Source organism: Haemaphysalis longicornis, unplaced genomic scaffold (genome assembly GCF_048455015.1).
Source record: "Haemaphysalis longicornis isolate Haplotype H1 unplaced genomic scaffold, Haemaphysalis longicornis Haplotype H1 scaffold_6, whole genome shotgun sequence".
In the NCBI taxonomy this organism is placed as follows: Eukaryota; Metazoa; Arthropoda; class Arachnida; order Ixodida; family Ixodidae; genus Haemaphysalis; species Haemaphysalis longicornis.
In genome coordinates, this window is record NW_027526407.1 from 72,757,392 (window position 1) to 72,773,205 (window position 15,814).

A 15,814-nucleotide genomic window follows, 5' to 3' on the forward strand; every position below is an offset into this window, starting at 1 on the left:
TGAGTATACATTTGTGTTTATGCGTAATAAAATTAGTTCCGACTTAGCGCCCTCGTCTTCTCTGCTGTCGTCCCGTTTCAAGCCCTGCTTAACGATGTATCAACACCAACTAGCCCTACTGTCGGTTTTACTGTCTTCGCCATGGCCTCGTGGCATGTTTATCTTGAAGCAAAATGTGTAATGTCTCTCTTTGTTAAGGATAACTCCGGATGTCTATGGCGCAGGGGATGGAGCGCGGTCGGCCGCTGCAAATCTTGCGCCCAAAGGATGACGGCACCTTCGAGATGGATAAAGATGCACTAAGAGGCATTCTCCTTGCCCCACATGTAAGAGACAAGCCGGTGGCGATAGTCTCTGTGGCAGGCGCCTTCCGCAAGGGCAAGTCCTTCCTGCTGGGCTTTTTCCTCCGCTACATGCGTAGTGCGGACAAAGAAAGCTGGCTTGGTGATGTCGATGCTCCGCTGAGTGGCTTCAAGGGGAGAGGAGGCTGCGATGGCGACACCAAAGGCATCTGGGTCTGGAGTGAAGCATTCCTGGTAAGGTGGCGACTTTGTTACACATGGCGCAGCTGTAGCGCTGCGAATGCGCAGGTTGAAACGCCTCATGGAGAGCAGATAGCTGTCCTCCTCATGGATACTCAGGGAACTTTCGACTGCGAATCCACGACGAAGGATTGCGCCACCATTTTCGCGCTGAGCACCATGATAAGCTCAGTACAAGTGTACAACTTGTCCCAGAATATCCAGGAGGACGACCTGCAATACCTTCAGTATTTTGCGGACTACGGGCAGATTGCTCTGAAGGCGAGTATGTGCTCCATTGCGAGTATTTTCGCTGCAGCAGAAGCGAAATGTTGGTCGGTCTTCCCTCTACGTTTTGCCACACTTTCGCAGGAACAGCAAGACACCCCAGCCAAACCCTTCCAAAAACTGCTCTTTTTGGTGCGGGACTGGAGTTATCCGTATGATTTGAACTACGGTGCCCGAGGAGGGAAATTACTGCTTCAAAAGCGCTTGGACATCACCCCAAAAATGCCGAAACAGCTGAGCGCGTTGCGGCAGCACATCAGATTCTGTTTTTCAGATATTGATTGCTTCCTATTGCCCCATCCAGGCGAAAAGGTATGCTGTGTTAGATCCTCATGAGTAAATCCCTTTACAGCATCATTAGATAATGGGGTGCACCCTTTTGTCAATATAATTCAGTGAAAACCATATAGGAATGTTTAGAATGAAAATGTTTTAGATAAGGGTGGTGCTCAGGAAGGGGAATACACGCCTTGAAGACAGCGGCTACAATGACAAGCATTTGCCAGTACTTGAATCGCTCACATCATAATAACGCCTATTTTTTCTGTAACTTTCAGGTGGCGACGGAAAAGTATTTTGATGGGCGACTCTCTGGCATCGCGGAAACATTTAGACAGCACTTGAAAGAGCTGGTTCCTTCCATCCTAGCACCTGACAAGCTCATAGTGAAAGAGATCCATGGGAGAAAGGTCTCTTGCAAACAGCTGCTGGAATACTTCAAGGTAAGCTGCCGAGATTCCCTTATCGCAGGTATTACTGCTTAAGTGTTCTTCCAGGCATATGTGGACATATTCAGTAGTGGCGTGCTGCCGCCTCCCATGTTCACACTGGAGGTAAGCGAACGTTGCTTCACATTGCACTCTGGAACAAAATCGCTTTTCTTGTGGTGCAGGCGTCCGCGAGGGTGTGCAACCATCATGCGAAGAAAGAAGCCAAAGAATTATATAAGTCTGCAATGGAGAAAGTGAGAAAAGAAAGAGGCCAGAGGCGAGATGTTTCGTCTTTGGTAACAACTAAGTTTTTAATGCAGCACTGCAATCTCGACGGGCGTTGGTGGGAGCCCAGAAAATTGCAAGAATACCATGATCAACAGAAGCAGTCCGCATTGAAGTTATTCTTGAAAAGCACTAAATGGGGCGGACGCTTCTACTCCAATGTGTGCCAACAGGAGCTGAACGATGTAAGTATCCTACCCCTTAATATTTTCCTAGACGAACGCCAAGGATGGAGAGGCTCCAAATCACCAATTTCGAGAACAGTGCCATATGATATTTTAAACTATAACAAGTAATTGAAAAACGTCAAAAATTTTCTTTCTTGCGAAGGCTGTTGCAAGCGGGCCACCGGACAGAATTTTGCTAAAACTTTTTCCAAGTGCGTCTCTTTTTTCAGCATGGGTTGATATTTGCGATAGTTCGTTAAATAACACAACACAATAACAACATGACCCCGATGAACATAAATGGCAATCAGATATGCCAGTTTCCGAGGTCACTTAAGAAATTTAGGTATGCACTGTATTGATGTTCAAGGCTGAAAAGTATTTATGTCCTCACGTCAACTAACACGCGTGTCTTTCATAGCAGAATTTTTTTCGTGGGAAAGGTTAAGCAAGATTGGCCTAAACTAACCTCTGCTGGCCGAATGACAGTTTAGGCTGAACAAATACAGCCAGTGCAAACAGGTCACAATGACCGAGTACCCAGACGCATGATTGCGTCTTCCTTGCGCGGAATAGCCTGTGCACCGACGAGTTGTGGACTAGAGATGCGGTCTGTATGACGAGGCGTAACATAAATCTGTCCAGTTGCGTGCGAATTCAACTGGACGCCGTCATTGCTGCTACATGCGACGCTTTTCAAGCCCACGCGGTGTTGTGTAAACTGGAGTAATTGTTGACCAGGTTTCGTGACCCACGCAATGCATTATTTGAAAATGAATTCTCGACCCAACAGAAATCTAATGCTGTAAAAAGGGCACTCCAAACGGTATAGAAACCCGAGTGGTATTTTTATACAATGGCAATTGTACTACTGTGCCAACGCTTCTAAATTTAAAGCCCTTCTTCCCACAATATCCTCTTCTGCGGAATTTCAAGGTACAACATGTGTAACTGACTTCCATTTTTACTGGTTTGTGCAGGAAATCGACAAGTCGTTCAACCGGTTTGTCGAATGCAACGACGGGAAGGCAAGGATTCGAACTACGGTTATGCTGTCGGGGATGGCGACACTCAGTATCATCTCAATGGCAGGCCTTGGGGGTGTGGGGCTGGTTGGCGGTGCAGTTGCCTGCTTGGGGGTGGCTGGTGCAAGCACTGCTGCCGCCGCCGTGAGGAATAACGTCCCTTCAAGGGGCCATTGGAGGAAAATCTTCACCTTCATGGACACACCAGTAAACTATGTATGGGACAGCGTAAGTATTTTGTCTGTTTTGGCAAGCTTCATATGCGAAACAACCGGATGTGCTGAATTTGAGGTATTGCACTTTCGTTAAAACATGTACCCCGCTATCGAAATACTTCGTGATCGCATGGCCACACCTATCAAAATCACTTCCAATTTCTTGTTACCACAAGGACGGGTGTGGTAATAGGAAACTGAAGTTCCTGAAAGTGTGTATATTCCGCGTATTTTGTATGCTTAGGTTCATATTAGCGGAGACAGCTTTTCTGTGCACTTACCCACACGCACTTGCACGCACACCTCTCCCTGCAATCATCTTAATAACCTTCATCCGAATCCCCTCTTCTATTTTCAGGAACTCTCAAATACGCTGTTTGCCTGTTCACATTTACTCTTGCGCACTACATATTCTTCTTCATACCCATCAGCTTTCATCTTACTTTGAGCACGAAAGCGCGTCATAGATCAGTGCGAGAGCTTGCATATACTAGAAGAATACTTCGTACCTCTCCTTCAAGGTCAGTAGCGCTCCAAAGTGGCTCATTTCTTCTATGGGCTTGGGTAGGCACTTCTGCCGAAACAAGCAGCTGCAGCTCGTTGCTTTGGCGCCTCCGCAACTGTACTCTTATGCGGGTGCCTTGTGCGTCGGGATAGCTGACCACGGCATTCGAAGCACCCAGCTGTCATGTTTATTGGGCGGAAACCCTATATGCCTCGTTGTTAAAGGAACGGACCACCGATTTTTGTCGCGCGTATGTTCTCTATTCCAAATGAAAGCGAGCTTTTTATATGGCCTGGTAACCACAAGCAATTTATAAACAAATTGGCGGAAATCATTTTAATTTGACACCATACTCTCTGAAATCGCAAGGGTGGCGTTTCGTATAGTGTAGAAATTTGACACTACAATATGTGTCCCGGCTTCGTGACCTGCAAACATAGCAGCTACTGCTACTGCTGACACGTTTATTCACTTATTGAAAACCTTTCAACACAAGTAGTTGTATAAGTCGAAATTGTATATGTATTTTTGAACATTATTTTGAAAATTGTCGAGACACACCATACCCGCCACAGCTGGGTTGCTCTCAGTGTGGCTAACTGAGCCTCCGTGCCCAGAATCAACGGCAGCGTTCAGTGAACAGACCCAGTGAAGAAGCTTTGACGATTCTGCCTAAGGTAGGGGAGGGGTGTATCTCCTGCCGAAATATGCGATTTAAGTTTCCAAATACGCCAACGGCAGCTTAAGAAAAAAGACGTGCCCGGGGAGAATCGACCTGCTGACCTCTACAATGTGAAGCCAGATTCAAGCAATCAGCCATCCCAAGTGACGGCGCCTTCGTGCAAAATAGACTTAAATAGACTACTGAATTAAAAAAAAAGCATATAAAGGATTAAGAAAGCTCGAGATTCACACTTTTTTTCAGCTGGGGACAAGTTTTTAAATATTGCTTTTCGTCTCGCATACAGACGAATTATGTTGCCGTGCTACTGTACATCATGGTTGCCAGCATTATTTTTGGGAGGAGACAGGCGGCTCGTACCTGAAAATTTCGATTTAGGAAGTTCTAGGGCGTTATCAGCAAAACCGTTTCTCGTTAAGGTGCTGTAAGGGATGCCCTTTCATTTGGGATAGAGAACATATACTCGACAAAAATCGGTTGTCGGTCCGTTTAAGTTTTCCATGAACGCCCCTGACCGAAAACCGCTCGTCACAACCCGTCGTGTGCGAAATGTTCGGAACGCTTCCAGCGAGTTACAGCAGTTGAAGTGGAAGGAAGAAGAACTCCAGATTTGTGGAGGCATTGAAGTGAATGAAAAAAAAATCGAAGTATAGTTAGGTGAATTAAAGGGGTTATTAGGCGAATTAGGGTAAATGAAATATATCGAATTGAATAAATCCATTTCGGATGGGTACTAAGCACTGAAAGGGTGTTATACATGGGAAAGTAATACACGAATTAAGAGTGGGTGAAGAGGAATCAAAGTGCATTGACAGGTGTAATAGTGAATGAAATTTGCAGAAATAAACGGGAATGAAGGTGAATTTCAGGTAATTAGGAAGGCAAACAAAGCAAATTAAGGAGAATCAGTTTGAATTAGGAGGGATCAAAGCCATTCAGAAGGAATAAAAGGAAATCAAAGTGAATGACAGAGCAATCTGTGGCACATCAAAACGAAGTAAGGCAAATCAAATTAAATGCAAGAAGTAAGGAAGAATGACAGGGATTTAAATCACATAATTTAATAAATTAAGAAATACAAAAACGTAACCAATTCAATAAATTTTTCTTTGGGGTAGGGTCACGGATCACAGCAGAATACTTAGATGACGTAAATTGGATGTGTAAGGGAATAATGTTTATCACATGATATTTCGATGGATGCCGGAGAGATTTATGTGGATGAACACTGCATTTAATGTCGATTACTAAGACTTACAAGGGGCGAATAAGACAACTGCGCCAAGTAGTCATGGCGACTAATTATATAGCCATTTAACGGGCGGAATTACTATAATTACAGTGAAAAATGCGGATGACAATCTAATTTGTGAGGAAGCAGGTAGGAGGGTCGCCGGTTAAGGAATCAAGCTACAAAAAAACTCCCACCTCCCCTCGCGGGAACCCCTGTGTAGATGCGACGCATAGGGGGTTCACGTTGCAGCGTTGGACAGCGGAGGAACGGCGCTGGAACGATGGAGCGGAGCGGCGCAGGCACCGCGTTTTATAGCGCGCATCGCGCCGGCGCCAGTGCGTCTGCCGCGGCTGTGACGCAACACAATCCAACACAATCCAGTTTAATCCAAGCTAATCCAATCCAAGCCAAGCCAATCCAATCGAATCCAATCCAATGCCCCTCGCGAGAGAGTGTTCGCTATTGGAGAGGAGAGGGGGTGAGCGGTGGAGAGCGAAGCTGGCGTGGCGAGGAGAATGGGGAGGGGTGGACGCCGACGACAACGACGACGATGCCGACGCCGGATGCAGGGACAAGGCGGGTGAATGAGATGGGTGCCATCTAAAAGAAAGATAAGACGATGGCAAATGGGACTGCGGCAAAATAGACCATGAACAAAAGTAAATCATAGGCTTGTGTCTAATGCATCACCACTTGTGTTTTTGTCTTCAAGTCGCTTGTAACATCTGAGACTGAGATTTCCCGTAAATGTGGCCGATTAACATCAGAGACCCTGTGCATTTTGCTTCGTTTTCGTCTATTATATCCCTAGCGGATAGTCAGGGATTGTTATTCGATCACCCTTTAGCGTCTTGTGCGAAGCCGCTCGGAGACATTGTTACGCTGACCAGCGACTATTTCGTCCTCTTCGAGATGACCGCTTGAATGCTGCAGGCAATGCCGGTAAAGGTGTCGATGTGGCGACATGTAAGGTGAAAATAATGCGCCTCTCCGTCAAATCACGACGATGGTTGAACGCGAAGCTTTGTCGTGACGGATACTTTGGTTATCGTCTATATTTTCCAAACCGTTTCGATCATCTCAGAAGGGAGAAATTGGATAGACGTCGGCGTCATAACGCGGGGTACTCTAGCGCGAATCCGTCCGCGGAAAGGGTTTTTTCGTTCTCTTCGGCGTTTTCGCGGTGCCATCAGTGAGAACACTGAACCTTCGCCTTAAAAGCCTACTTCAGCTGAAAAGCAATGAAATACGTTAAAGGAATTACGTTTGAGCTACCTGGATACCAAGTAACAATTTTAATGCTTCGGAAGTTCCCTAACGGTGACTTTCAGTGGACAAAAGCCCAGACAGACAGATTTTGGCGTCACATCACAGTGGTACCAAACTGTAGCTGCGCAGCGTAGACCGGAAAGTACTTCGTAGAAAAACTACGCTAAGAAAGTTTTGTTGGAGGTACTGGCCAGAAAAGCCACTGAGAACAGAGTGTCATGCCAGGCAGGAGAGAAATATAACGGGCGTTTATTACATGCATAATGAATCACGTAAGCTAGCTTGGGTGGATGAATAATCTGAGGCTAAGCGTTGCGCTGAAGGCGGTACAGGAGGACGGGAACCAGATTCCTATAGCCGATGAGCTAGCTGTCACAGACCCATCCGTGTATAGATGGGTGTGGGCCCTGTATTTTTGGAACAGCAGTTCCAAGGCGAAGAACTTTAAGGCAGGGGTGGCGATATCCTGTTTGCGGGTAATGCCGGGCACTCCAGTTGTAATTTGCAGACGCGGGTACATCCAAGGCGGTTGTAGCGACGGAGAAGGGTGCTGGAAATGCAGAGGCAGAAGGTCTCGCACTTCAGTGGCTGAGCTGAGTGCTAATGGGTGACCTTGCTGCCGTGCTGCAAATCTCAATTGAGCCCGAAGTACCTCCTGCGTGCCAAGAGCAAGTGGTGCCAGTCGTCGACACTCCACCATAGTTCCCACCGTGGATGTGGTCTTCGGAACTCCAATGCACACCCTCAGGACCTGCGCTTGCATACTTTGCAGGGCTCTGGCATTTCCTTTTGAGAGGGGGAGAAGAACAGGAAGGCTGTAGCGTAACAATCCTACGCACATGACGTCATACAGCCGAAGAAGAGACTGGACGTTGCATCCGCCGGCGAACTTGCCGCTCTGCGGGCTGCTTTCGCCTACATCATCGAGCAACCAGCACGTCAGTGGGCAATCTTCACGGATTCTCGGGCGGCCCTTCAGTGCTTAAAATCGTACCCGAAAGAACAGCTTGTTTTAGACATCCATGCATTGCACTTACAAGCTCTAAATGCACACCATCATGTAGAGCTTCAGTGGATTCCTGCCCACTGCGGTATAACTGGAAACGTCAAGGCGGACACTGCGGCATCGATAGCGCATGGTCTGCACGGGCCAGTGACACCGATACCGTTCTCCAGAAAAGATGCTTCTGCCCTCGCGTCCAAGGCTGCCTGGAGATTTCAGCGATCCATGTGGGCTGTTGCGCCGCATAATTACGCGCCGCTTCACTCCATAGACCCGCACGGGACCTTTAGGATGCCTGAAGGACTTTCCAAGCATGACGAAGCGGTTCTTCACCGTGTGCGGCTAAATGTCGCTTACACCAATTACTTTCGATTCAAGACGAAACAGGCCGCTTCCCCCTTGTGCACTCTTTGTGACGTGCGCGAGGACTTGAACCACGTGCTATGTGAGTGTACGCGGTATAGAGCCGCCAGAACGTCCCTTTTAGCGTCCTTGGGTCTTCCGCTGTCTAGAGGCCTAACTCTCAGTGACGTGCTAGGCCCTTGGACGAACTCTAAACGAGCATCTCGAGCGACAAAAGCTCTACTGTCTTTCCTGCGAAGCACAGGACTTGATCAGACTTTTTAAACAGGACTCTCTTAATGAGCGCGTCTTCTTCATCACAGTCATTATCATCATCTCTTCATCGATTTCTTTTTTTTTTTTTATACATCTGGTGTAGCAAGCTAGGCGCCTTGGCCAGGCTAACCTCACCAGTATCATTAAAGACTATTCTCTCTCTCTCTGAATAATCTGATGCCCAACTATAGGTGTATACACGGTGTGTTTAAATATATTAGGATTAAGTGGCCCAAGGTGGTTGTAGAAAAATGGCACCATCTCCACTCCGTGGATGATGTCGAGGATGCGAAGTACGTGGACTCGAAATGACATCCAAGTTGCGCCCCCAGTGACATCCCGTTTGCGCCCCGACCGTCATTTGAGTTAAGCCGTGAGTTGTTCCTTGATTATTCCCTAAATGAAACTGCAACTCACGGCTCAAATCGAATTTCGCTTGATTTTCGCTTGATGGTGGTGTGCGCACGGATGGACGCGGACAGACATTGGGAGGTCCTAAGGTACTCCGCACCGTTACAGGCGAGGGAGTAAGCCGTTTGACTCTCGGGTACTGAACTCACGGTGGTAGCCCAATGCGTAAGACGACTGACACTAAGTCTGTGTGGTCTACCAGACGCAGGCTCGAATCCTACCGGTGCCTGCGTGTTTTTTTGCGATTGTAAATGCTATGCGCAAGGGCCCGGACGGACATTGTGCGGTCCTAATGTGCTCCGCAGCTAAAAACCGTTTTTTTTAAAGCAGAAAGGTGAACCAAGCGTTTGAAATACATGATAGGAACCGCCAGTCCAACTGGGTTGGTGTTTCGCCAGATGTTATGCGGCCCAGGAAACAAAATTTCGGAGAAACTAATCTACGGTTATGCGATTGGCAGCATTGTGACGTACTCGATGCGAGGTTATACGGATTTCTAAAATAAAAGCATCAAATTTTTTAACGGGGCACTTTCTTTAGTAGAACGGTGTGGTGTGAGAAGTTTGAAAACACCTGTCCAGCCTTTTGGGGGCCGACTTTTTTCGTCAAATGCGACCCTGCAGGGTCCATTTTTTTATTGCTGATTTAAATTCTTCTGGTGAATAAATTTCGAGACAAAATTATCCTAATTTTTTAGGGTGACCATGCAGTGACAAAAAAATCGTTTGTGTTGTTACATACATGTGGTTTATTCATGAGTAACACAAGAAAAATTCTAAATACAAAAAAAAATTCCCGCGCCTTCCCGCGAGGGGAACACGAGTAAATGCAGAGCATTGGGCCCTCAGTACTGATTGAAGGCAGTGTTGCTTCCATCGCTTCTTCCGTGATGCTGGAGTAGCAGACATGAGTAAACGTGGGCACGAGCGTCAACCAAGGAAGGAAGGAGCAACGCAGTGACTGAAACACGAGCGACCGCTAGCCGCTATATTTGCAGCGCGCGCAGTAGAGGGAGAGCAGTACGGGGGGGAGATCGCGCATGCGCCAGCAGCGCGCGCCCTTCCACGCCCCACCGCGCTGCTATCACGCACCTGTTAGGCCGAGACCGCGACGGAGCGAACTGGCTGACTACGACGCATGCGCGCGCCAGCTGCTGTTGAGAGAGAGGAGGGAAGGAGAGGCGCACCTGCTGCGGACGCGGAACTGTTACACCGTCCGACGCAGGAACAGGCGAGGCTAAGAAATGCTCTGCATTTAAAACTACACAGTAACAAGACGCCACCTTTTGAGTGAATCGAAATCAGATAGACATCAGTTCCGCGGGCGCAGAAAACGGGAAGTGCCCGGACGACGATATCGAAACCAGCCGCTGCGCCCGCGCGCGCGCGGCCGGATGCGGGAGCGATAGACGACGCACCACCCCTAAAAAATACAAAAAAGAGAGAAGAGCCCCATCAGTTTCGCAGGGGCCCTTGGTCAGGCGCAAGAAGCGAGAGGCACCCGATGGGTGTAAGGGGGGGCCTTAGGTGGGCGATAACCAGCGCGCCCTCTCGTTACCGGATACGCAAGCGATAGCTAGCGCGCCCCTAAAGTAAATCATAAGAAAATAAAAAGAAGAGTCGTCGGCGCAAGAAAATAATTTGACGTATTTCCGCAGTGTGGAAGCATCTGCCAAGCACGAGAAGTTGGCGAAAAAGCGATGACGTACATGTACGTTATTGACAATTTTGAAGGTGTTTGCAGAGGACGTTCATGTAGGTATGTGATCCTAAAGGGTTAGATACACAGGAAGTTATGGGATTTACTTTGCAACTAGCCGTTTTAAGTTTCATTACCCCGTTTTGCATATTTAGTATTGGCCGGATATAAGTTAACCGACGATCACATAATAGGCTCATTATTGCATCACCACCAAAAAATTCAGTGCTGCATATAGCCCTGCACTAGTACCTATTTACTAGGGATATGGACTCGTGTATATTGAAAAAAAAAAGTTTTGTGTGTGGCACCACAGTGTACGGCTGTGGCCTGGCCCCAAATATGCATTTGAGGTCTGTTCTGTGGCTAATCCTAATACACGGATGTAAACGTCATGCTTTGATGTTGCACGTTACACATATGAACTGCGACTAATAAATAAACACACGCCGAAAAGAATAAACGCGACGTAGTCGTTCACATGCCAACCCAGCGCGGTAAACACGAAAAGCGAAATTCAGTGCCCTCCCACTCCGTGAAGAGAGATGACCAGCAAACCTGTGATGCGTGATGTTAGAATTGTGTTAGGGGATAATTTTAATAAAATTTGTTTTGGAATAGTTTCGATGAAAGAACAGTTACAACTGCTTTCTCTAACCATACTCCCCCGCAGCTTGCCATGTATTAGCAGACAGCAGACAGCCATTCTGTAACGCTCACAACGTGACTGGCAACTATGACAAGTAAATGAAACTCTGCGTAATGGAGGAGCCATCTTAGCAGCTAAATGTCACGTAATTTTGGAGGGATACTTTCGATTACACAAGAGTTAAAGCCGTTTTCTATAATAATAGCCCCTTAGAAGGCCATACTTGACTGTGCAACCACAGTGCGGAGAAACTAACTTACAAAGACCAAGATTTTACAAAGCGCCGTAAAGTCATCTTCAACTGTCAGCCCATATGTTTTGTTGGAGCAATATAAGGCGTAACATCAAAATATAAAGGCGTTAGGAGCTTTTTAAGACAAAGCTATGCAAATCTTGTCGAGTGGTATCGCCGTCCCAGTAAATTTGACTTTCATTTGACCGAAGCTGCGCTGTATCTTTGGCAATGCATTACGTAATTCACGAGGCCGAGCTCCGCCGACGGCAGCGTTCGCTTGCCGCTGCCGCTGCCACTGTCGGCTTTGTGCATCCACACTCCGCAGCCGGTTCGCGCCTGACCGCATGACTCGCCGTGTGCATGCGAGCTTGGCCATGGATGTGAACGAGGCCGGACCGTCTTCTCTAAGCGCTGCGCGGGAGCTGGAGTATTTTAATCATAATCGGCAAGCAGCGTCTCACCACCCGCACATATCGTTCGGCGAGCCGTACGCCAGAGGTGGGTCCACATCAGTAGATTTAGGCAGGCTTTAGATGAATACTATAATAATAAGAGGTAAATCAAATGTTAACCAAGTTAAACCAAGACTTAACCAGGCTAAGCCAAGCTTCCGCTTTGCATATCCAGGCTTAGCTCAGTCAAGCATCAGCCCTTTTTTTTAATTTTAATGAACTATTTCAATACCGTGAACCGGTTTTCCGCCGCGGAGAAAGCTGCTTTAGAAAGAGCGTGACACGACACCAAAAGACACTGTCGGAAGGGCCACCTCGAGGACAGCTCCGTTGTTAAAAACAAATCAAGAAGAGAATGAGCAGGACACAGCCGCTCACATGCCTTTTAAAGGAGCCATGAAGACAAAATACAAGTTGGGTTTATTAGAAAGACTGCTTAGTCCCGGTAACAATGATACCAATATCATCGCAATCATTGAACAAATAATGGAGATATTAAAGAAAACGTGTGAAGCCGTGGCGACCCCCTAGGCAATTTCCCGCAACTTTTCTATGACGTCACGGAACCTTGTTTGTGCGATTGGCGGCCGCCTAACTGACCTGTCGCGACGACACATGACTGGACGTCTGTAATGGGGCCTCTAGTTCCATTTGACCGCATCACTTGAATGCTAACGTGTAGTTAACGCACTAAAAATTATATTTTATTGTTGGCCCGTATGACGTCATTCTTGCTCATAACACGTCACTGTGGCGCAAAATTTGAAAGTTTTTAAATACTTCTTGCTTTTTTTTCGTTAAAAAACACCTTTTGTGGCTCTAATGGAGCTGAGTGAGATACTGAATCCTAGTGCTTTCAAATTAAACGAACTTGTATTTTCTCTTCATGGCTCCTTTAAAGTGGGAAAGTCAGTTTCGCTTGCGCGGGGGTTGCTGTCTGTTGCTCCTTTTGATTGTTCAATGGTCCCAGCGTTTCGCTGCTGTCGTTCATTATGCATATTTTTTTGCCGCCTACTCGGCCACTCACTTTCTTCGCACTCCATTTAACAACAAGTATCAACGCGTACACAAGGCGGCGTGCGGAGACTCAACAACTCGAGCAACAATGCCATTTCGGTTTCCTCCATTTGCCAACGTCACCCTGAGCACGTGTAACGGCACCTGCGCCAAAAAAGAGTTGCCACCGACCCCACTTCGGCTTGACGCGATAGTCCGGGCGGGTGGGGGAGTGGCTGTTGCTGCAATACGTCCCTCCCTTGCACTCGCGCTGAATTTCCATCCATCTTTTCCCCTCTGCAATGCAGCCACTTCGTGTGCCGAGGGACGGCGTTAAATTTTTGCCGACAAGACCCTTCTACTGATAACGCAACGATAGCTTCCCTTTTACAGGAACCATAACTTGCTCACCTTACCTAAGGTTAACGGTCACACAGTGTAGAAACACTGTACGCTAAAAGAATACTTCAAATATATAGTGAAAGCCAAACGGGTCGTTTTGATGTAATTTTCTGTTTTCCTCATTGCGAGGCTAGCGGCATTGATTCAATGTCTCCAGGAAAAGAGCCAGTTCCAAGTTGCAAATAAATTCTTTTTTGCAGATTGCCCACCTCCGGCGGGGAGGTCGGGCTCTGGATCTGGACGTCAAGGCAACTGATGATGAGGAGAAGCAACCCCTTTTGGCAAAGCCAAAACGCAGCAAAAACGACTGACTAAGAAGCGCTATGTTACCGACGGTCACCGATGTGGCTCCAAAGGCCCATCGCTAAGTGCTTGTATGCCATAAGAGAAAAATTCTTCTTTCGGGTGGTCCCGCCTCTCTTGTAATGCAGAGTAGTTTCGTTGAAATGTTGTAGGTTGGGTCCGGAGTTCGCACGGGCAGGTTTTAACACAAATCCCCAGCTGGAAACCGGAAGAGCGGTGTGCGAATTGAAATAAACACTGTAACAGCAATGAGCACCGCCGATAACTCGCGTACGCGCTATGTACGAGGACTGACTGGCATCACTGAAGCAATCCTACCCATCAACACTTCAAACATGCTATAAATTACATTTAAACTAGATATTACATTGATCCCCAGGTGATCAGAATTAATCCGGAGCCCTCCACTACGGCGGGCCTCATTGCCTGTGTAGTGTCGGCGCGTTAAACGACACAATCAAATCAATCAGATAACACATTGATACTCCAATGGTATGAAGTCAGATTTCGTGCCTTTACACTTTTCCTTTAAAAAGCTATCAATTCGGGCTCAATTCGGACTCGGATTCACTATTACAACAAGTCAGCTTTCTGAACGCCCTACGCAACATTTTTGTACCTACTTCCCTCTGTGAAGCTTTGGCCCTGGGTGTATAAGAATTGTATGTGTAAAAATAAATGAACAAACTTGCAGTGATTAGTAAGTCAATGAATCGCAAAATTACATTCTAAAGGGCCTGGCCTGCTTGAGGAAAAAGTAGGAAAGCCTTATGTTTAATGTTCACATTCCGTTACGTTTCAAGCTGCATGAACCATTGTAAGATGTGTTCGATTTTGTACCAACCTGCGGGATAGCATGGTTTTGTTGCAATCCACTGGACACGAAGGATGATGAGCTGCGTTCGAGGAGCGGCTTCGGTTGGACCTCTGGCCGGGCCGGGGATAATAGGTGTGTAGTTCTTGCGAACCAGCAGGAGCACACCGGATCCCCTCACCAAGTGGGTAAGGGGGTTCTAGATTGTGCGATATGGCTAACATTCATAGATCTTTTCTCCTCTGTGCCTGTCTGTTTTTGTAGGATTTGTGTACGTGAGAGACACAGAGAGAGAGAGAGAGAGAACATTATTCAACCAGGAGTAGAGAGCTAGGGCTATCTCTACCGCTTTAGTCAGCCTGGACATCTTGGCTCGTGGCGGTTTCTTCGGCCATTTGTGCATCTCGTGGCTGCATTAGGATATCGGAGCTGCGCAGCAGGGCTTCTTAGTGCTCAGATGTGTGATGTCTAGGGAGTAGGGCGTCTTGTTCTGTCGTTTCTGTTGGCATTTCCACGTAATGTACATGAGGTCTGCGCGGTAGCGGCGGTTTTTTTCACTCATTCGGGAAGATTTCTGGATGGAAGCGACTATAGACCACCGGGTTCAGGTATGTTATTCGTTTTGCAGTTGCCTCCATGCCTTGGCTTGTGCAGCGTTCACTTTGCTGTTGGAAACTAGGAAGTTGCGCCTGGTATGTTTAATCGCGGTACAAGTCCGTTATGTCTGTATCTGTGTACAAACTTCTGTGAGCGCTCTGTTGCCGCTGCGGGTGGATTTATTGCTGCTCGGGTGACGATCTCGCATCCAGCTGTGTGGGTCTGTTTATTGACGTGTAACCCTGCGTGTTCAGGAGAGTCCAGACTAGTTTAGTGGTCCTGTAGTTTGGTGCTCGTTGCTGTCGAAGTATTCTTCCGGCGACTTGTAATATCCGTCGTTTGCTGTAGCTACGTATGGCGGCTTTGGAGTCGCTGAATATGTGTCTGGCTCCATGTATTAGGCTACATCGATTTGATGCCTGTTCTGCAGAAGTAGCATTTTTGGGAGTATTGTCGCTGAGGAAAGGGTTTGTCCCGTGTGGTCCACTACCACCACGGCGATGGCGTTGTTGTGTACGTGTGTTACCTGGTATATAAAGCACTTGGTAATCAGGCCTTGTTCCCTATTCTTTGTTTGTCAACTTTAGCGCCGTAGTGTGTTCCGCAGAAAAAGCGTAGCCCCATAAAATATACGACTCCTTCTTTTTCACAGCGGAGCTGCTTAAGCTGTAACAGTTCCGCCGCGGCAGCCGAGCAAGCTCGCGCCGCCCGAGCAGTGCACCGTGTGACTGCAGA

General features: G+C 47.4%; 1 protein-coding gene across 1 annotated transcript; it reads left to right on the top strand.

Annotated features, from left to right (window-relative positions):
* The first annotated feature begins 205 nt into the window (after positions 1-205).
* LOC144141657 (atlastin-2-like) lies at positions 206-13,696 on the top strand. The gene is made up of 9 exons (XM_077673193.1): positions 206-536; positions 591-803; positions 894-1,121; positions 1,367-1,531; positions 1,586-1,642; positions 1,702-1,773; positions 1,840-1,989; positions 2,952-3,224; positions 13,566-13,696. The coding sequence occupies exons 1-9, from the start codon at positions 210-212 to the stop codon at positions 13,674-13,676; spliced, it is 1,596 nt and encodes a 531-aa protein (XP_077529319.1). The 5' UTR covers positions 206-209; the 3' UTR covers positions 13,677-13,696.
* The last annotated feature ends 2,118 nt before the right edge of the window (positions 13,697-15,814 follow it).

What these genes read in the sequence shown, in the direction of transcription:
- LOC144141657 (XM_077673193.1), top strand. Translation starts at nt 210, where the DNA reads ATGTCTATGGCGCAGGGGATGGAGCGCGGTCGGCCGCTGCAAATCTTG. An exon ending in CTCCCATGTTCACACTGGAG is followed by an intron (nt 1,643 to 1,701) that starts GTAAGCGAACGT and finishes CTTGTGGTGCAG; the next exon opens with GCGTCCGCGAGGGTGTGCAA. An exon ending in GCCAACAGGAGCTGAACGAT is followed by an intron (nt 1,990 to 2,951) that starts GTAAGTATCCTA and finishes TGGTTTGTGCAG; the next exon opens with GAAATCGACAAGTCGTTCAA.